The sequence below is a fragment of the Halichoeres trimaculatus genome, unplaced genomic scaffold (assembly GCF_033239565.1).
Source record: "Halichoeres trimaculatus isolate MK-OKI-2021-1 unplaced genomic scaffold, fHalTri1.1 fHalTri1_scaffold_8, whole genome shotgun sequence".
NCBI classification, from domain to species: domain Eukaryota; kingdom Metazoa; phylum Chordata; class Actinopteri; order Labriformes; family Labridae; genus Halichoeres; species Halichoeres trimaculatus.
The window spans coordinates 20836164-20857956 of NW_027437186.1; the positions used below are offsets into that span (position 1 = coordinate 20836164).

At 40.0% G+C, this 21793-nt stretch overlaps 1 protein-coding gene and 1 long non-coding RNA gene across 3 annotated transcripts in view; one reads left to right on the plus strand and one right to left on the minus strand.

The window, feature by feature from the left end:
* Positions 1–715: 715 nt before the first annotated feature.
* LOC141795355 (inactive phospholipase D5) overlaps positions 716–21793 on the minus strand; it is a 70167-nt gene continuing 49089 nt past the window's right edge. For both annotated transcript variants that reach the window (XM_074676198.1, XM_074676199.1), the window contains exons 3-10: positions 13064–13250; positions 10454–10562; positions 10083–10210; positions 8203–8400; positions 6338–6474; positions 6033–6198; positions 5860–5950; positions 716–4979 (exon numbers count right to left, since the gene is read on the minus strand). In XM_074676198.1, the coding sequence (XP_074532299.1) occupies positions 4429–4979; positions 5860–5950; positions 6033–6198; positions 6338–6474; positions 8203–8400; positions 10083–10210; positions 10454–10562; positions 13064–13250 (1567 nt within the window). In that variant the 3' untranslated portion in view covers positions 716–4428. The remainder of the gene's footprint in view (positions 4980–5859; positions 5951–6032; positions 6199–6337; positions 6475–8202; positions 8401–10082; positions 10211–10453; positions 10563–13063; positions 13251–21793) is intronic.
* LOC141795356 (uncharacterized) overlaps positions 11911–21793 on the plus strand; it is a 28682-nt gene continuing 18799 nt past the window's right edge. The window contains exon 1 of the long non-coding RNA XR_012598587.1: positions 11911–11988. This is a non-coding gene — a long non-coding RNA (uncharacterized LOC141795356). The remainder of the gene's footprint in view (positions 11989–21793) is intronic.

The following is a 21793-nucleotide window of genomic DNA, read 5'->3' on the forward strand; positions in this document are numbered from 1 at the left end:
CAAAATGCTTTTGATATATTATTAAAATGATAAGCATCAAAATGGAACACTAAGAACTGTTAATCCAGTCTTTCAAAAGCTGAGGCCATCAAATTGTTTTGAAACATGCATAAAAAATAATCTGACTTTATCAAAACAGAGGTGAATAAATATTATTTTAAATCACTGTTATAATATAGCTATACTTTCAAATACTGTTGGAGTGTTAGGTTTTGTTGTTGTTGTTTGTTTGTTTGCTTATTTTACTCGTGAAATTCTCAAGAAAGTACGAAAATTTTAATGGGCTCCTGGTATTACGACTTTTATTGCTCTGCCTATTTAAATGGATAAAATGGCAAATTTCTGATCACTATATGATCAAAGCAAGCCAATGTGTGAGTTTTTTTTTTTTTTTTTAAGAAAATTAACACATTAAGATCCTCAAGAGTAATGAATCAAGTTAACTTAAGTGGTAGTTTCCTGTCTGCAGCCAGCCAGTAAGTTATATCAACCTAGATACTCTTCTGCTTGGCCAGAGTCCATGTCGGCTGCATATAGGTCCAGACAGACAGCTACAGGGCAGTGATGTACAGGATTAACTTCTGAAGTAAGCCATGCTGCTTTGATTAACAGTATTTGTGAAAGGAGACACAAGCCAATTATTATTTAGCACAAACACAGAGACAGAAAGCCAAGAGTACATATTTTTTTATTAAGAGTAAAAACTTTATCAGTTTCTCCAGTAGTGTGCATTAGCAAGAAGATTCATTAAATATACATTCCTTCTATATTCTTAAAGGTATATAAGATTTCATTGTTATTATATTTAGAAAGGCTGTACTGTGCACAGTTCATAAAGGCAGAGCATGCAAGCAGCAGGCATACCGAAAAATGCAGTCGAATAAAGTTAGGCAACATTAAAAGCTTTAACAGCAAGCATACAGTGCTGCCCTCTGTCTTTCAGTAAACATAATATTTCCTTGACAAAGAATTCAGTAAAAATGTTGAACTTTCTTAAATCAAATAAGACAAGCAGAGACAAACAAAGACATTAACTTTTCTTTTTGATGTTTGCATGTAGCAGATTGTAAACTGTTGCTGATTTCAAGCCTTAGCTGGTGCAAAGTGTGAGTCCTGTATCCCAGGACTCCCTTACAAATGTGCCACCAAAAATGTAGACCTAGTCTCTGCTGAATGCAAAAAAAATAAAAAAATAAAATAAAAAAAATCTGTTTTTAATAACCCAAAAATTTTTGAATACATAAGCCAATAATTTACACAAATAAATAAATAAATAAATACAGGAACATTCAAAGCAATCCTGCACCCTCTTGGTGACACAATCAAAGGTAATAGCAGCGTAAGGTAGCAAATCTGACTCCAGACCTGTAGTCAGATTACAAGCAGTGCAGAGTGGTGATGAAGTGCTTCAGAAGAAAGTTTCTTTTCAAGTTTACAGCTCTGTGTGGGTGTTAGTGTCAGATACAGTTTGTGGATGAGTATGCAGTTTGGGCACACATATAGCAGCAAGTAATTTAGTTTTAAATGTTAGGTTTATAATATGTTTTTGTAATAACATTATTTTTACATTAACTTTATTTCATACTTGAAGTACTCCCTGTACAATTTATGAGTACAATATATTATAAAAAAGTTATTTTCTGAACCTCTTATGCCAAGATGAAATAATTCCAGTTCAAATTTGAGCAGCACCATCACTTACATTGCCTTGATGCTGCCTTGAAATATTTTTATTAGACAATAAATATAAAAACAGAAATGAATCAACCTGTAATCTCATTCAAGCCTGATTCAACAATGATAATTACATACACACTGCTGCAGATAAAATGATGTGTTCATCCCCATGGCATCCTCTAGATGGCAGAGTTTACTCATCAAAGTTTTATTTTAATGTTCAAGTGCTAAGTCTTTGAATGCCATTTGTAGGATCTTAAGGTCAGCTACAGGAGTTGAAGCTGGACATATTTCAGAGACCATAGTCTATTTATGACTAGGCTCCTGCCTACCTGGGGCCCCTCATCCAGGTCTACCCTCCTTCTCGCCCACTACACCCTGCTTGTGAAAGATGTCCGGTGCGGCCCTAAATCTCTAATTCTTTGAATGACCTAAATCTATACGATCCACACAGTCCCTTTCTACTTTAAGAGATGTCTGAAGACTCATCTGTTCAGGGAACACTTAGGCACTTAATCTGACCCTTCTCCTCTTTGTCCTCAGGGGTAGAACGAGTCAAAAGGTCTCAGACCCAGCTCTTAGTAAATATTTAGCACTGATTATTGTTGAAGGTTGAACTATGTTGTTGCAGCAATTAATTGTGGTTAGCTATGGTTACGTTATTCTACACAAGAAAAAAAAATCTGGTTGCACCAATTGGCAGCACCTGTAGCCAAATAACTTGTAGAACTTTGTTGCACTAAGGTTTTCCCTTCGGTCAAAATTCTTGCTTGTGTTGAACGTCGCTTTGAACAAAAGCATCCGCAAAATAAAACTGTGAATATAGACTTCTCATCCAATGCTCCATTTATTCTTCTTATACTGTGAATAGAAAGAAATCACTTATTATCCCTGTGCTAATTCCACGTTAAAGTGTTCACCCTACATATTGTAAATAAGGACATCATTACCTATGGCTTCAGAAGTTGAAATGTTTCTACACTGTAAACCTACACGCGCTGTTATAAAAATCTACACATACAGCAAACAGTGTGTAAAGATCTGCAGCCATCATGCAATATCATCCAATACAACTAAAAGCAGTAAGAACTCTCAGATAAGAGTAAATGAGCTGATGTGTTTTGCCAACCATGTGATTTCCTTTTTTAGCTCAACCGGTTCATGTTAAAGGTGACAGATTTATACAGTCACACACCTGACGTTACACACCGACATGTCCTTGAGGTTAAACTGCAGCAATTGCAGCTGCCAAGCTCTGTTAAAAATTCATTGTATTGATTCGTCTGACAGCCCAGACCCTCTGGCCCCTTCTCCTTAATGCTCCTTCAGTCACAACATTGCATTTTGAAGAATACTTCAGATAATCATTGAATTTCCTTTTGTGTCTTGGGCGTACATATGGAGAACAGAATGATTATCCATCAGGTCCTTTTCAGATCAATACCTCATTTTCCTCATGGGAAAGCCTCTGCATTCGATCCAAACCAATGAAGGCTCACATTTGTTCATGTAAACTGATTCAAAATGGAACTACATCATACATGAGTGATACAAAAGAAAAGTTGGTTCCTCCTAATCAACTAGTATAACCATACTGCAGTGGAGAGATTTATGATGCATCATGTTGGGGATGATATAACAGCTCTGTATGTAACAGCTTTGGAGTCACAGTTCCTCAACTGTGGGTCACCCATACACTGTATACAACATAGATGCAGTCACATTAGCATTGGTTTCTGAGGCAGAGCTTTGAAGCTACTGGTCATCTGGTCTGGTACCTACCCCCTCCCAGCAATTTCAAGCACCAACAGTCAAAACACTGAATCTGACAATATTGTCGTTGATGGTTTTGTTTACTTTTTTAAAGCCACTGAAATAAATAAATTTCATTTTTTTATCTGCTTCATGACCAGTTAAAAACTCCTCACAGGAGCTTAAAGTCTCATACAAAATTTGATTTAATCAGTTTCAACGTAAGGTTACAGTTAGAAGTGCTGATTTTCGAGCAATGAATAAAATGCTTTATAGGATGCCATGAGTCATTGTCTCTGAAAAACAGAGCCGGAGCTGAAGTGTCTTAAACCTGACACCACAAAGGCTATTAGAAGGAGACTCTTTAGTTTCAAAGGTTAAGTGAAGTCTATGTGAAAATGACTATTTCATCTTAGCTTGTATCATTGCAAAAAACCTTCCTCCTCTCCGACTCCAGTCTATATCACATGAATATCTAAATACATTAACTTTTGGCCCTAGTTAAAAAAAAGGAAACAGAGCGACCAAAATGCTAGAATTAGGGCTTCAAAGACAGTAGTAGATGACCAAAAAGTGACGTCAAAGTTGTTACATCTTCATCTTAATGAAGCCAATGAAGTTGCTGAGAAATCTGCTGAAGATGCAGAGACCTGCAGTATTCAAACTAGGCCAAAGTTATCCCAACATTTAGAGCACAGCTGCAATAAGAAAACCATAGCATGAAAAGCTGTTGTGTAATTGCTCTATTGCTTGTGGGGTCAATGTTCTCTGTAGATCAATGTTCTTAAATGTTTTGGTTTCATCCTTAAAGAGTCCTTCAAAAGTGCCTGACTCCAGTGGAGTACCAAGTCCTTTAAACCAAATTTCTACAAAAATCTTGAGGTTCTTCAAAGTATTGATAATAAAATAAACTGCTACAAGACCCAGTGTATTGAGTCTGTCATTACTGGAAGAGAGCAAACGTCACTTATTGAAAAAGGGACAAATAATGTTTGGTGGTCACAGCGACACGTTCAGGATCTCTCTGCTGCCACTGCTCTCTGCAGACTGACTGGGAGAAGATGTTGGATTGTCATGGTGATTATCATTGATTTGCACCTGTTTGTTGTCAAGGTGACTCATTTTCACTTGTCCCTCTTCCTGGTAACTGTCCACGATTGGTACTGGCCCACTGGCCATGTCTTGGCCACTTACTTTGTTAAATCTATCCTCATGGTGCCTTGTTTTACCTGCCCTCTGTCTGTCATCTTTGAGACTGTTTCTCATCGGTGCAGGGCCGTTATCATGGTGACCCGTTTTGATAGGCACTGGTCCATTGTCCATATGGCTGGCTTTGATGGGCACCAGCCTGTTAATGTGGTGCTTGTTGCAGACAGGGATCTTATTGGCCTGCAGAGAGCGAGTATAACGTGAAAACCAATCCCTCTCGAAAGCAGCTTTTAGCTGCTCCACCACTGTAGAGTTCCTCTCCTCGATGCCCTCTGGTTGACTGATCACCAGGCCCACTCCTGCATTGAAGGCAAACTCATTTCCCACCCAGTCAAGGTTACCTGTCAGCACACAGACGGAGAAATAAAAAAATTACCTCAGTTGGAAATCAAAACTTCCCCAGGACATCAAAAGCAATCCTGACAAGGTGATCCTGCTTCTTTAAGTTCTCCACCTAAAACTCTCATGAAAGATAAGTTGTCATAGAAATCACTGATAACTGCTTTGCTTTCTCTGAGTAAAAAATAAATAGGAGATCGATACCACTTTCATGTGTTTGCTTTCAGAACAGAGCTGGAGACAGGTGATCAGCTTAGCTAAGCATAAAAACCTAACAGGAATGGAAACAGCCAGCGTAGCTCTCTCTGAACTTCAAAAAATGTGACTACCAGCACTTTTAAAGGTCACTGATGAATGCCTGACTTTTTGATTGATAAATCCATACATAGACAGACATGTGAGAGCAACAATTTGTGATGTTTTTATCAGAGCACGGCACCATGGCTGTGTCTTGAGTGCTTCCTGGTTGTGAGACGAAAGGATACACTCATTTGTAAAGTAGGTGTGTCAGCGCTGGTTGTCCACCACTAAGCTGGGCACTGTGTAAATAGATGACGCTCTGCAAACTATTTCTTAAAAAATAGTTACTTAATTCTATCCCCTTTTAAACCAGAAATAATATATTTTACATGACTACATGTGTTGGATGGTCAGTTCAGCCTTTTTTGGAGAGTGACTCTATTTTTCCTCTGCTTCCAGACTTCGCACTAAGATAAGCTCCTCTCCTCTTGGCCTTTGCTCTCTACTTTAAACACACAGAAGTGGTATCGATCTTCTTGTCTTGCTCTCTTATTAAAGTAACTGCACTTTAAGAATACACAAACTTTTCTTGTGAGCAGCAGCATGTCTGCAAAGTTTGTAAAACCTGGAAGATGAGCTCACCTAAATAAATGGCCCGGTCTGTCACCATAAACCTGTTATGGTTTATTCCCTGGAGACTGCCATCCCTCTGCACTCTGGGGCTGAAGAACTTCTACACACACACATTCTTGCTTTGAGCATTGACAAAGTGTATCTCCAAAGTTTGAAATAGCACATAACAGTCTTGTACTTACAGCCTCCAGTGAGCAGTTGGCCTGCTCCATGCACAGACTCCTCAGGGACCAGATGAAGTTGAAAGTAAGTGGATGAGTCTTTTCCCAGCAACTTATCAGCAGACGCACTCGGACCTTCCTCAGGATCAGAGCCTCCCGGATAAGACTGTCAATACGAGACCAGTACCTTGGCACAAACAAACAGGAAAATGTCGGGCTCACAGTCAGATGACACACTAAGTTTTAACATAAGTCAAGGCATCCAGTCTTTTGTTGATAAAAGCCGGCCAGACGACTCCAGATAAAGCAACTCCAGCGGTTCTGACCTGCGAGCATTGCTGCTCAGAAGAGGCAGATAGTCGATGATGGAGATGTATATGAAATGGCGAGCCTCCTGAATGACTCTGGAAATGGCTTCAAGATCACTGCTGCGATCTTTTGGGATGAAGACATCTGGGGAGCTCTGTCATTAGAGGAGGGACAATAGTAAGAAGTATTAGTATTCACTTAAGTGCCCACTAGGATTTGAATGCTATGTCATGTATCATCATCTGGGTCACAGCACCAAATTGTAATAAAATCTACCCGGTTCTTTAGTTGAACAACTCCCAAAGATCACAATAAGAGGATCCATTTCTCAGTTTAGCATTTATTCTGGTCACAGGTAAAGTTTACAGCGCTGGTTCCAAAAGAATGAGCCCCGATATCCGGGAGCAGTACGATTTTATAAAAATCATTGCTACTCCTACCAAAGGTTGAGTTAAATTAAACACCCGAGAGTAACTGGCCAAAAATCATAACTGACACAACTGTCTCAACCCACAGCTGGTGTCAGTTTTTCAGAGAGATGTGCTATTCAAGTGTGTGACTGTTGAATCAGAGCATGCAGCTAGGAGACTGGGTGGAAGTTTACTCAGGGTCAAAGAGACCTCACAGACACAAGCTGGAGACAGAAGCTAACTTTCTATCTGCCAGATAAACATACATCATCCCTGAACATGGCATGTGACTAGCTAAAAATGCTAAATTACGTCAATTATTCTAAAAATATGTAACACTGTTGAGCCTTCAGTTTCAGCTTCTGGTCTATATCTATCTATCTATCTATCTATCTATCTATCTATCTATCTATCTATCTATCTATCTATCTATCTATCTATCTATCTATATATTATATAGGAAACTTTTCAAGATGTATGCTTCATCCGATCCACACTTTCCTGCTGAAGGTAGAATGACATCACCATCACTCATCTAAGCAAGAGGACGACACTGAAAGACACAGCTCCCTGAGCCGGCTCATTTTGATAAATGTACTCCAACACATAACTGTCTTACTGGAGATAGTTTACTACACATGAGTGCACCACTCATTTACATTGCTTACTGTCAAAAAAGTAAGAATCTGAATATCAGTGTACCTGATGTCACAAACAGACATCTGAATATCTGAGTCTCATAATGGCTTATATGTCTTTTTACACAGCAGGACAAGTGGTGATTATAACATTTGAGCTGTTCAAGGATTTTATACACCAATGTTACTTGCACATTTACGTAAGGGAATCCTTTTTAAGTCCTATCAGTGCTCATCTACCAACTACAACCTCACTGAGTAGAGAAAATGTAACCTTGTTCTTGTCTCTACCATTTAGTTTTCACCTGCTCCTCTGTGTTTTTTTTTTTGAACAACCATGCTTGTGAAGCATTTTGTACAACAGACTTTTTTATAATATTTTGACCTGTGTAAAAGTGAACGTTATAAGTAAGAATCTTTAAAACAGCTTTGTTCCCTTAGAAAGGCCCGTAAGCTATATGTCAGTGACTGACTTTCTTGTTCAAAATGCCAAATGCAGTGACAGGGGCAGTTTTAACATTGAGCCTGGAATGAAATGACACTGAATTGTATCAGCTGCCTGTTACAAGTTATACAAACTGAGCCTCTTTATGGAAGCTGATCTAAATGGATACTTCATGAGGTTGACGACTCTGGTATGAGATATATCACCAATGGAAACAACATTGTTTCATGTCAAGACAGGAAGTCTTGAAACTGATACTTGTGTCTTGTTTTAGATGATTACTTTACTGGCATCCCTTAAATAAAGTTTGGAGTGTAACTCCTTTCTGAATAAAAGTCTGATTTTTCCCGGGCTGATGTAGCTATGTAAGAACGATAACTGTGACTCACAGAAACATAGGCTTGAGCCTTTGTGCTGTTGAGAGTGAGCTCTAATGGTTCATCCCTGTTGAAGAGGGCAAAGAGACGCTTGGACCAGAATGAGGGGATGAAGTCTTTGTACTGGAGCCCCCAATAGAGGCTGAAAACTCTGTGGAGGTCCAAGGCCAGACAGCTGCAGTTGTACATGAGTACACCCAGCTCTTTTCTCTGGAGAATGAAAAGAGAATAAATTGGTTAGTACACCAAACCATGGAAACAGCTAACATTTAAAGCAACTAACAGTATGTGACTGTCCAAACATAAATGTCATCAACAGTATTACTGTCATTTCCATCAATATGGATTAGAGCCAATGAAAGAAAAATATTGTTTTCAGTTCAGTTCAAAGAAAAATCAGAATAAAGGGTCAGAATTTTAGTTTTGGTTTTTGTTGGAATTCTGATGTTATAATAAAAATGACCAGAAAGGGAAAAAATATCAGCATTAAATGAATAAATATGTAAATAAATGAACAAACTGGTCAAATGTTTAAAAGGTTTTCAGTATAACTCATCCCCCTTGATAAACATGCCGTTCACCCCTTGCAGTTTTTACATGAGCAAATAACTTTAAATAGAGCTTTGATCAGTCTCATGTGACACAAGCTATTTCATCTCTTCAATCACAAACATTCACTCTGAAAAAGATCAAAAACACACAGGTGTGCAAGTTAGTGTCATAACATTACGGGAACTTTACAAATGCATTAGTCTCCAGCCAACGCTGGTTTATGAATGTTTTAATTCACATCTATAAATCAGAATGGGTTAAGAATTCATGCCAGGATGCATTAAAAAATATGTCCCCAGAAGTTTTGATTTATGACGGCCACCTTGAGCTCTTTGTAATCCATCCTCCTAAATCAAGGTCCACTGTAACTCTGGGTGTCCAAGGATAGATGAAGCTGCCTAACAAAGGCTTTAATGAACCATTCAAGAATCTTGGCTTTGATGTGGAGGATGAAAGGAAGGCCATTGACTATTTTTGGATGCCACCTTAACAAAAGACCCCCCAAACCCTCATCTACAACTTTTTGAAGAAGACACTGCAGTGCAACAGAAGTTACTATAAAAATTCAAGACTTTTTTTTATGCCCAAAAAAGGTTTCAGTCTTTGTAAAAATGGTTCATCCAGCTGACATGTTGACTGAATATTTGTATGGCACACACAGATGTGCACACACAGATGTGCTCGTGGCTGTTCATACTTAAAGACCACACAGCTCAACCTGCAGCTTTGTCACACAAAACAATCACACAGATATCTAAGGAGCTGCTCTCTGCTGATCTTGCATGTGGAGGAGCCAGATGTGGAGCTCTTGGGCTGCATGTTGACTGGGCTTGTGAGGCCGATTGGATATACTGCCAAATTCTTCAAAACAACTCTGGAGATGGCTTCTGGTACTGAAATGATGACTCAATTCAAGGGCGACAGCTCTGCTGGATGTTCCTGCAGCCTACATGCCAACACACCGCTCCCTAAAAACTTCCGACACATCTGTGGCTCTGTGCTGTGAGAAGCTGCAAATTTTGACCAGCTCAAGCCCACAAATAATAATCATGTCATTTTAAAGGCATCCTGATTGGCTGCCCCCTGCTGTGTGGATGGACTATCTTACCCACTCATTGAGGAAAACAAGTTTTACAGGAAATTTCAAGAGATAAGGATATTTTGAATTCACTGAAGGCGTCTGATGAGAAATTGAAGCAAACACAAACATTTTACTAATATAACATGATATTAGTAATATTCTATCATCCCCCTCTACCAGCATTATGAGATGCATCTGTTAGAGATTGTGTTGGAGTATTACTCAGTGTGTGCTGTAATGTGTGGCCAACCTCACATACAGTGGCTAGAGATCTCCAGTCCATACTGCCGCTGCCAATGTAGATATGTCTCCTGTCGACAACCCAGAAGGAGGAGAGGAGGTGGCCTTTGGTCAGTGCTGTCATGTTCACATAGTGGATCTCAGCATCTTGTCATGAAGAGTGTGGGGAAAGCACAGAGAAACATAGTAAGGCATAAAGCAAAGACACAAAAAATTATTTTGTGTGAATGAAAAAAGGGATAAAGCAAGAAATAAACATGATCAATGAGACATTATCACAAAGACAGATGAAGAGAAAGCTTGAAAATCAAGCCTATATGGATAGTTGATATGCAGCATGTTTGATCTAAAACACACAAAATACAGAATGAAGTAAGAGTAAGAGCTAACTGTATTTGGCGAGTGTGTTGAGCTCGGTTGAGTTGATATTCCCACTGGAGATCTTCAGCTGGATCCCTTTAGCTTTCAGCCCCTGCAGCCTGGACAGCAGGGCTTTACCCTGAGGGGGACAGATCATAAAACCTCTGCTGTCACACAAATCCCATACTTTAGAGTTCCCCAGAGGTCCTCTGTGGGCAGTCAGCAGCTGTAATGTCTAGATTCATGTCCATGGGTGAGATTGGTTTTATTTGTTTGCTCATTTGTATTTAACCTACAGTTATTTAAAGTACACAATTATAAACACATCCAACATTTAGTTAATAAGTGATTAGAAAGCCATGGTGGGTCTTAAATTATACTCTTAATACGATATTTGTGTCTCTTTAAAGGCAGAGTCTTCATGGTTTAAAAAAAATATATATATATAAAATGTAAATTTTTACAGAATTAATCATGCTCAATCGTCTCCCACAGGAGAGGACAATAGGCGTAAGCGTTTTCTTTTTGTAGGCAGTAAAAGATGGACAGACAGAGAAATGTACGTGTTATGCTGAACAGCTGTTTGATCAGCTGATGCACGTACTCGCAAACGTGCCCTGTGACGCGCTCGGCAGCTCATTCAAAAACTAGTGTGTTTTTATTATTAGCACTTTGTAGACCACATCCCCGTCCGTCAACACCGAGGTAACCACAATATATACTTTTTAGATAATTCAGCACTATTTCGGCCTGTCAAATCATCTGAACAAAACCAGTTTATTTAAGCACCTGGCTCATTACCTGGCCAGGCACGCGTCACGATGATGCGTCTACTCGAGGATCGAGTCACGTGACGCGTGCTTTGTTTTCAGCTCATACTAATTTTAATACACCCATTTCACAGAAAATACGTTACAGAGAGCAGGGCAAACATGTCCAAGAGATAAAAACAGAATACACTGAAATCCAGCTAGCCTTTGGTGTAAACACTTGATTTTTTTTTTTAGATATGCATTTTTGTTTGGAAACTGCTGATTTCACATCATTAAATAATAATTAAGAAATAAACATCTTGTGTGACTTGTAGCCTGAAAAAAAAAATATATATATATATATATATATATATATATATATATATATATATATATATATATATATATATATATATATATATATAAATATATATATATATATATATACACACGCATTTTTCGGCGTGAACATAAACAATGACTCTGCATCAAACCCTCTCTGTATTAACATTATCATGGTGTTGTTTTGGTAATATCAGGACGTTTCTGGGCAGAGAGTTAGCGTGGTTACCTTAGCCAATCACAGCGCGTTCAGTGCGCAAGTGACTTTGCTTGTCAATTAGCGAGCGGAAGAAGCTACCCCGAGCTGCTACGCTAGTGGATGTTGCACGGAGAAGGAAAAAGACAACCAAAGTGAAACGCCAAAACAGATAAGGCTTTTTACCAAACTCTTGGCTCGACTTTTACTCACTTTAAGGGACTTGGAGAGCAGTTCGAGATGAAGAAGGATGGAGTTGACTTTCTGCGGACCAGGTATGTGTCAAATACCTGTAATTAGCTTGTGCTAACATGCTAAGTCAGTTGGACGGCTCTCGAGTCACCAACGTAGAAGGTAGAAACGCGGTGCTGCAGGTTGTTGCAAGGCTAGTCAATGTGTTAACGTAGTCACGGGAGTGTGGGTGTGCCCTGCTGGCACTGATCCAAGGAGGAGGAGCCTAGTTTGATTATTCTGTTTACCAAGTAACGTAAAATTCCTGCAGACGCTACCTTTCAAGTGACTTAAACACAAATATTCAGTTAATCAATGTTTGACTTGTATGATTTTAGAAGAAAAACATAAAGACATGCAGAGTTTATTTCCTTCTTTGAAAGCATCTGAAATCACACCTTCAGCATTTTATCCAGTTGGTGAAGTTTTCTGCCTCTCTGTGAGGTGTCTTTTTTGGCAGCTGAGCTTCAGCCTGGAAGGCTATTAGCTCCTCTCTGCCCCGAGGACTCAGAAAAAAAGCTATTACTTTCCAATCAACAGCCTAAGGCTTTCATTAGTCCTGGCCTGTGGAATTGTGTGTGTGTGTGTTTGTGTGTGTGTGTGTGTGTGTGTGTGTGTTTGTGTGTGTGTGTGTGTGTGTGTGTGTGTGTGTGCGCGAGGGGGTGCACAGCCTGACCAGACCTCCAGGCTACTGTCAATAACTCACGTCCAGTTGAAATCCAAAATGAATAGCTCACTTCGAACAGGCTGAAAATACTACAGACTTGTTATTCGGGGGAAAGTTTGAGTTAAAAAGGACGGTGACTTATTCTCTGCTCAGGTGGCCATACTGTAAGTGGTGTTTTTTCTCTTGTACTGTTGACTTAGGTTGAATTGTTGATGTAGAGAGTGTAGTTCCCCTCTTTGATCTTCTCTTCTTTAATGTCATCATTGGAAAGTCCTATCCTTAAATGAAGCACCTGAGTAATACCCTTTTCCATCTTTTGTTGTTGTGAAAAGGAGGCCAGTTCAGATCAAGATATGAAGAGGACACATTGAAAAGGTAGAACAGACACAAAGTTTAACTTAACATCACAACTTTTCAAGAGTCAGGTCTCTGTTGGCTTGCCCTGGTTTTACCTGTCTGGCAGCAGGCTGGAAACTGGATTCATAATCAGAAGAGTTGAGGAGCCACAGAGGAGAAACTATCTCTACAGCGCGGATAGCGTTATCTAGTAAGCCGTACAGGCCCGCTGAGAGGGAGAGGTGGGATGTAGCATTGTCCAGGAAGGAGATGTCATCAGGGATGTTTTCAACAAGCACTGCCCTGAAGAGAGGAACCAAGAAAGAAAAAGTGAGTGAAAAGTCAAAAACTGCATTAAAAAGATGCAAAAACGCATCATTAGACGGCGCCATTGAGACCTTTTAATGGGATGCTGCAGACAAAATTACTGTGAGGTTCAGGGCCTTTCACAAAGCAATTATCTGTTTGCATTAGTGGCGAAATGATTACCCTGGGTGAGGTAATATTCCCTCTCTCTTACATTACAAATAAGCTGACAACAGCCAACTCTCTTTTTCTCAGGACTCTTAATTTAATGTGAGTTATCAAGATTTCCTGACCTCATGGATCCCATTAAGCGTCACACACTCATACAGGTCTCCTCTGGCAGGGCCTGAGAAGAACTGAAGGTTCGTGTGAAAGCTTGTCAGCAAGGTTGATTCAATTACACCTGCTCAGGGAAACATGATTTATTGGTTGGTCTCTCATATTCTACTCCCTCTGCTGTCACATGGGGCATCGTAATGAAAACATCAGCCATCGCGGGTATAAAACGTAGATGCAGCAAGAAGTAGATTATTAAATCTGAAATGGAGGAAGTACCAATCTACCGGCTGTCCCGCTGAGTTATTATGCTGCATAGATGATACAATTTTTCCAGTGTTAAAAACTGAATAGACCTTTCATACGAAACCAGATAAGCTGGTAGCTGTTTTCTATATTTGTGATTCTGCTGTCATTGCGTTATTTTCCAACTTGGTACCAGATAAGTTCCTGACTTGACACCAGGAAAAAACACTCTTTGATTACTTACAGATTCTTCCAAGTGTTGAAACCCCTTGTTGTTTTATCCACTTTATTTTTTAGGTGGCTAGTTGTGTATTTGACATATTTTGCTTACCCCAAAATATTTTCCAGACCTGAAATTACATTTACATGAATTCTCCTTCACTCCACTCCAGTGCAAAGTCAAGGACATTGAATTGCCTAAAATCAGGAAAACTGTAGTCCTGCAATCTCATCTGCTTAACATTCAGTGCAGTGAGGTGTTTCTCTATCCTCCCACCAAACTCACTGTAAATGATATGAAAACCATTTTGTGTTTCACTATGATGCATAACTCAACATGAAAAAGTAAACCTGCTCTTTCTGCTTGGGTGTAAAATTGAATCACCTCGCTAACTGTGACTCTGAGCACACCATAATGTCCCCCCAGTTCCAATTTTAGCCTCACCTGGGTGCCCGAAAATGACAGAAAGTGTAAACACAGGAGTCAACAGATTGAATTAGCCTACGTCTGCAACTGCACTGAACCAGGCCATTACCAGGCTCCAACGCTCTCCATTCTCATACTGCATCTGGTTTTGCCATTGATTTCTCCCAACTGGATTGTAAAACGGAATATAAAGTAGAGAGTAAGGTTGAACAGATCCAATATAATGTCTGCCGCACCTCTGAGGTTGATTTAGTTTCTGGATTAAAAACTATCCGAGATATTGCAGAACTGCTTCCACACAAGGACTTATTTGATTCCCTGTCAGGCCATGACTTTAATGTCATAGAAAAACTACTGCAGCCTTATCAAAGAATTGGCATGGAGGCAAGCCTGAGCCAGCACTAACCATGAACTTTACCATAAAGACTCTTTTAGGCCCCAGAGAGCCCAGCATAGCGCCAGCCCTACAATGTGCATGTTCATTTTTGATAGGCAGTAAATTTGAGACCAATTGAGATTGATTAACCATATTTTTGCATTTAAAATCTGGGGAGTTGCACTAACATTTCATACATCCTGTGTCTCAAAGCGCTTTTTTGTTGCAGTGATGGTTTTGTAAGAATACAAAATAAAGTGTATGCAACAAAGTTCTTAATAAACAAGACTATAGGTATTTGCAGCATTTCCTATGTTAGAATAAATGTCATCACACCATAAAATTTTAAGAAATTTGTTTTCCTCTATTCTGATGTATTACACTTTTAAGAAATTTCTTGTGGTAGTTAAGACATAAGTCCAAACACATTATTAAAACTTGGGATATAAAGGTTATATTGATGTAAAGCAAAAAAAAAAAACCTCAAAAAATTGCACTGCAGTCAGTTAAAATGCAGGAATAAGTTTGGGCAGTCTTGCACAATGGTACATCTACAGAATTTGTGTCTGCATCCTGGACCCTTGTGGTATAAAATGATAAAGGCTCTACCTCCTATACCACAGGACTGTGGGCTTGTTAAAAGGGCGTGGTGCTTAACTATCAAAGGTCCCATATTATACAAAAAATACTTTATTAAGTCTTTTAGAGAAATTTGTGGGTCTTTGGCTTTCCTCCCAGGAAAGCCAAAGAGGGGTTTTGCTGACATCAGCGATTCCCTTTTTTGACCGATCAGGAGCAAGTCTGACCTGATTGGTCCACCTGAGCAGATACCCCTGAACCTCCTCCCTGCCCACTCCCCTCCCTGCTGCTGGAGAGAAATGCAGAAGTTGAAGAGCCATCACTGCTCTGTTTTTGGCTGTAAACAGCCACATAGTTCCATGCACAAGCTTCCCATCTCGGAAGAAGACAAGACTAAGTGGCTGGAGTTCATTTATCAAGGAAATGTTCCAGCTACACTCAGTAAAACTGTGCACGTGTGTGCTAGTCACTTCACGGGCGACTGCTTTTCCAACTTTGGACAGTACAACAGAGAGCTAGCGAATGGACTGGTCCTGAATCCAGGCGCATTACCAACCATCCTCCAACAAACCTCAGACCCTGGAAATGTGAGTCTTTTAAAAGCTGTGTGCTGTTGAGCAGATGTAAGAGCTTTTCCTCAGTGTCCCCCCTGCCTCTGTGTTAGCTTCAGGATGCTAACTTCAGCTGCGGTTAGCCTGTTGTTCTAGCCTGTAATGTTACAGTAAAAGAGCTTTGCTGTTTTCTAAACATTGTGCGTTTAGAACTTGGTAGTCATGGATGTGGCGCCGCTCTCAGTGACAGGGAAGAGCGGGGCGGTATCAGCAGTGGCTCATTTACATATGAAGGTCACGCCCACTAAATCAGAGCTTTCTGAACAGAGGGGCTATGAGAGCCTGGAAACAATGCTGCTGTGCTTGATTTATTGGCTTTTTGGACCAAAACATGTTACTACCATTTCATGAAGACATCAATGATCCGTATTAAACTGCAGAAAAGGAGCATAGTATGGGACCTTTAAGAGATTTCAATGGAGAATACAAAAATGTTTCCTAATCTCTCCTTTTAAATGAATGGATGCTCTCCATGGTCTATAGTGTGTTCTGTATTGGCAGACTGCCCTCTCTCCCTGGGCTCTGGGATACCAATCACTGCACATGGTCAGCATGAGTGTGACAGCTCGGGGTCTTGTGAGTACATCACTCAAGGGCACAGCAGTGCAGGTGATAATGTAGTGGAGTCACAGAGAGAGGCCAGTTGTCAGCTCCTAGCATAAAAATTCCTGGCTGAGGTAAGGCAGTGTCAGGTTTTGGGAAATGGCCAAGGGTAAGGCTGTAGGACTCAGACCTTCTGTGATCAGAACATGAGGATTTATCAAGAAAGAAATGAAGATCAATACACAAAGGTGAAATAGAATTAGGGAGATTTCCATGTAAAGGTTACATGGTCGTTAAGGCTTTAATTTAAGACACTCTCCCCATTTTGTAAGTTTGACAACTGTATGCAATACGTAAAATGAAAGCAAGTAATACATGTTGTGAAAGACTGAAGAAACTGCAGCTACAGCAAAGACTTCACAGTGAAGAAGAAGAAGATGGATAGATGGAAAACAGAAAGATGAGGGAGAGGAGATGTAATCTTATTGTGCAAGAAATCCTCTCAGACCACTCTAATGGCTTTGAGGTGTGATAAATGGTGATTTTAAGCAGTTCAAACAGCCTGATAGGCTTAAGTTTTAAAAATGGAAAAAGAAAACAGGCAGACCGTTTTGTCTGCAAGGGATTCATTGTTTTATGCAGTCTGTGGAGTCCAATGCTGGTGAAGCAAATCAACACTCAGTGGTGTGATTCAGCTCTGGCAGCTGCTACCTGAACAGTGTAAACTTTACACTGTGTGTGCAAACGTACATGGTATGGTGAGACAGGGTGTTTGTCTTCATGTAAAATCTATCAGTTCCTTAATGGTTAGAGAATTCAATCATGATAATATCTCCCACTTGGATCAATCAGATGTATCCCCACAAGCCCATCTCTCCTGAGAAATGCTGTGAAACAAATCTAAGGCGCTGTTTGGCTGAATTGTTTCAGCAGGTCCCGCATGTCTATGAGGCTATGGCCCCCTCTCTGTTCCCTACGTCTGTGCTCTCTTAAGCTATCCTTTCAATACAAGGCAATAATTTGACTAGCAATATTTGTCATACATCTGTATTCAGTCATATTGTTTGTTTTGTCAAAGATCTTGGGCCTTATGCAAACCCTCCTCTCTCCTACTTTCTCCCTCAGAGTCACAGCTCACAGGAGTCACCACTGCTTACAATTTCCTAAACAATGCCAATTACATGCCAGTGCCTATGACACCGTGTGCCTGCTGCAGCACACTTGGAGAAAAATCCCAATGAGGCAAAGACAGCTCTTGACATCTGATATAAATTATCCTCCCTTTCTCGAGCAGCCCTGAGCTCTGAGTGCACAGCAGTGAGGACATTAATATGGGGATCACAGGAGCTGCTGGTGCTCTGCTTCCTACATTTTAAAGAGAAATGTCAAGTCCAGTGTTTCCTTAGGTCTGTCCAGAACAATGCTGGCAAAGTAAACACATGTTCAATGTAAATGTCAGGCCATTATCTATTTGTGCTTAAGTGATAGTTGAATACCCTGTCCCTTGTGCCTGTAATGTTTGAATGACCAAGACTTTGAATAATCAGACTCATGGCTGACCAGTGGAGCTGACAGCAGTGTAGTATGTGCTGTACATCTTCTGTTGTGGATGCCAGTGGCTAAATAAAATAAAAAGCTGCTTATATGCTGCCTTGTTTTAAAAAGTTGTGTTTGTGCCGTTTAGTGGCCTCATTTTTAAAGCTTGCTCTGTTATTAATTAGGTTTTTTCCTTGTTATATCTTGGGTTCATCACAGATCTGTAAGGTTTTTTTTATTTCAACTTTGAAGGTTGTTTTACTATGTGTTTCCAGCACCAAAGCAAATTGTATGTTGAATTTTTTTTTAATAATCTTAACTAAATGTTGTTACAATAGAGGAGTTCACTTATAAAGACGACAAAGCATTTAGTAAGAGTGGCTGTTATTTAATGCGGTCAACAGCAGCTTTCCATCTATCGACGAACAGTTTGCTTGAAACTTAAATTATAGTAAAAAATTAAAACAAAGGAACAAAAACAGTCTTCAGTGTTCATTAAAGGGGACATATGCTGATCCGTGATTAAATACTTACATATAAAATAATAAAGTTGAAAACAAGACCTTTCACCCCCTGAATTTTCAAAAAATGAGATATTGTATTTTTTCTGATATCCTAGAACAAGATTTGATGCCTCTGAAAATACGTCGTTGACATTTGGCTTCGAGATTTCGACCTTCATGACACCACGAGGATCCTCTCTTTTTATTGGAGTAATCTGATAAAGCAGCTCCTCCTCTGTGATGTCAGTTAGTCACACAACCGCCACCGAGGGATACACCCACCAAGAGCCGAGTATAAATAAAGCTCCCTACTAGCTCTGGCTAACTTGACTGAGTGCTAACATAGTGACGAGCTGACGGTAGAGGCGATCTTTAGACAACACTTTCAGCATGATGGATAAAAGACAGAGAAAAGTGAAGGAGCAGGATGGAGCCCTGTTATAGAAATAGTTTATTGTTGAAGTCTGCCTATATTTCCACGTATAAACTACACATGTTACAGTACCGGTTTGACTCACCACACTGAAGCGTCCTGAGATGATCTGTGTGGAGGTGGATTTTCTTCCTCCTGAGCTGCAGAACTGTCCGGGTCTGACTCGGGGTCCAATACAAAAGGACACATCCTACACTCTGCCATTTTATTGGTGCTATCAATGCCTTACGGTGAAGTTTTGGCAAACAGCAAACTCGCTCAGTCTGCTCTATTCAATGTGGTGATTTTGTAAAAACTGCCATGCTGCAAAAACCGCCCCCTGGCTCTACCCCCTCTGCCCCTCTGATAGAACTGACCAATCAGAGCACAAAGGGCAGTGACGTTGCGAGGTTGCTGGAGGTCATTCTCGAAACGGAGCGTTTCAACGAGATCTTCAGAATGGCCTAAAATGAGGATATTGAGAACGCTATTGTGGGGAACTGAAGGAACTAAATGACTTGTACTGAGGACAGAAATGCTTTACAGGCATCCTAGTCTGGCATAGTGAAAAGGAGAAACAAGCATGATATGTCCCCTTTAAGGGCTTTAAGGTTGGGTACTAAATCATATTATGATTAACTACAGTAAAATTAAATCTTTTGTTTTATTACTTTGTGTACATCCTGTGCTTTAGAGCTTAATTAATGACACTTGAACCCTGTATTAATGGTGACTCCAAACTACTTTATGAGCCACCTGATGAGCTCTGTGTCTGTTTGCAAACATTTGAATGAAATAATTTTAAGAAGTATCAGCCTTAAGGAGCCACTCTGATGTTTATGTAAAATATTTATGGAAGGAGCCGACTGTGGCTGGCTTTCAAAAATGTCCCCAGACAGCTGGTGGTTCAGAAGTTGCTAACAGCCTACGTCAGTCTTTCTACCCTTTAATAGAGCGGCTGTAGATCAATACAAACATGCTTATCACCCGCCTCACACAAGACATATATACTCACATCGTGGGTGGGATGAGAGGATACAAACTGCTGCTGCTTTGCTCCAAAACATAAAAATGAATAAATAAAAATGAATTATACACTCTGATTTAATCTTGAGAGGAATCATGTTTAAGTGCAATCACTGCTAGAGTGGTTCATCCTCAGAGGAAAACATAAAATTCAAATGAACTATGTGTTCAATGAATAGTAAAAGCAAGTCAACTCAGGTCTCCTATCTCTGGGATCCAGATATTATCTTTATGTATTATGCATAAAAAAAACACAATAAAGGAAAATCTGCATAACAAAACACCCAGCTGCTTTTTAAGTCTTGGTTTCATCATATAGCAGACAAAGCAGCTGAGTCATTATTTTAGCTGCTTCAAGGCATAAAAAGAATGTGTTCTGTTGTTGTGTGATGGGAGAGTACTGACTGCAAAATAGAGATGCTGTGTGTAGATTAATCAGGAGGAAAAGTCTCCGGTCTCATTTGCAAATTTATCACTGGATTATGACAAAGACTGAAAAGGCTTTACTTGCATTTTCTTTGATAAATTACAGGCACCTTTAAGAATTTAAGTGAGCAAGAACAAGCCTGAGTGCACCTCATTATAAAAATGTCACTCTCTCAGCAATCCATCACTTTTCCCATTTGGTGCTGCAACTTGCTTTGAGCCAAACTCTTGAAGAAATCATCTATAATGTCATACTTACAAACCTCACGGGTCTTTCAAATGATGCATGTCACTGCAAAACTTAATCATTAAGATTATGGAGTCAAAATAAATAGGCTTAGGCTTCAGCTGACAACCAATAACAGCAAATGGATTCATTGATCTTATACTCATGCCAACCTCGAATTATAAACCTCCTTCTTCTTGTTCTACCTCCTCTTTCCCTTATTTGCCATTGAGCTTAAATGATAATAAGAAAACTTGCAATGTGTGATGACCCTGTTCAATGCTATGGTGATGATTCAAAGAGTTGTTCTCTGTCACAATGAGAGGACGGGGTCAATCGGGGTGGAAATATAAAAAGTCAAATGTGAAAACGTGTGATTCAAGCAGTCTTTTGCAGCAAGCTTGTCTCGCCTCAATGATGAAATTATGCTCTTCCCTCCATCCCCCTGCTCTCTGTCCTGAATTCAGCTCTAGTTCCACCCTCAACTCTTCATCACTCCTCCAGAGCATAGGAGAAGTCTAATTCAGCTCAACAAATTGGGATTCCTCTTTCAGCCTTGAGTTGAGCAGAGGAAGGCCTGATAAAGTTTTCTGAAAGGTTGTCAAAGAGCTGATTTGGCGGGGATGAGGGAGAGAGGAGATGAACACAGGCGTGAAGAAAGAGAGGCAGGAAAGTCATTGACGGCTGAATGGTAAATCTGATGATGATGTCCAGTGAAGAGAACCGGCAGGCAGTGAAAAGCAGAGTTAGCACAGTGTGCTGCATCAGCCAGTTTTTTTGGGACTACCAGGACATGCAGTGCAATTTTGGGGGCCTTTTCAGTGAAAAATTGGCTGGAGAAACTTGGTGAAGCCTGTCATGAGATAGCTGTAAGAAGTGCTTGGTCATCATTTTAGGGCAGAGGGGGCAGCTATAATGGGAAGAGGTTGTGGAAACAGAAATTCATTATACATCAGCGCTTCTTGGCATAGAGCATTTTCTGCTGGTTGGATTATATTTATAAAAACTGTACTCTCTCCAAACAAGTGTAAGCAAAGCTGTTCGGGTATCTGAAGCCTCCACTGTGGGGGTTGCTGTGGCTCAGAGGAGAGTGGGCTGCTTTTCAGTGGTAGATTGGTTTGCTCGATTGCTGGC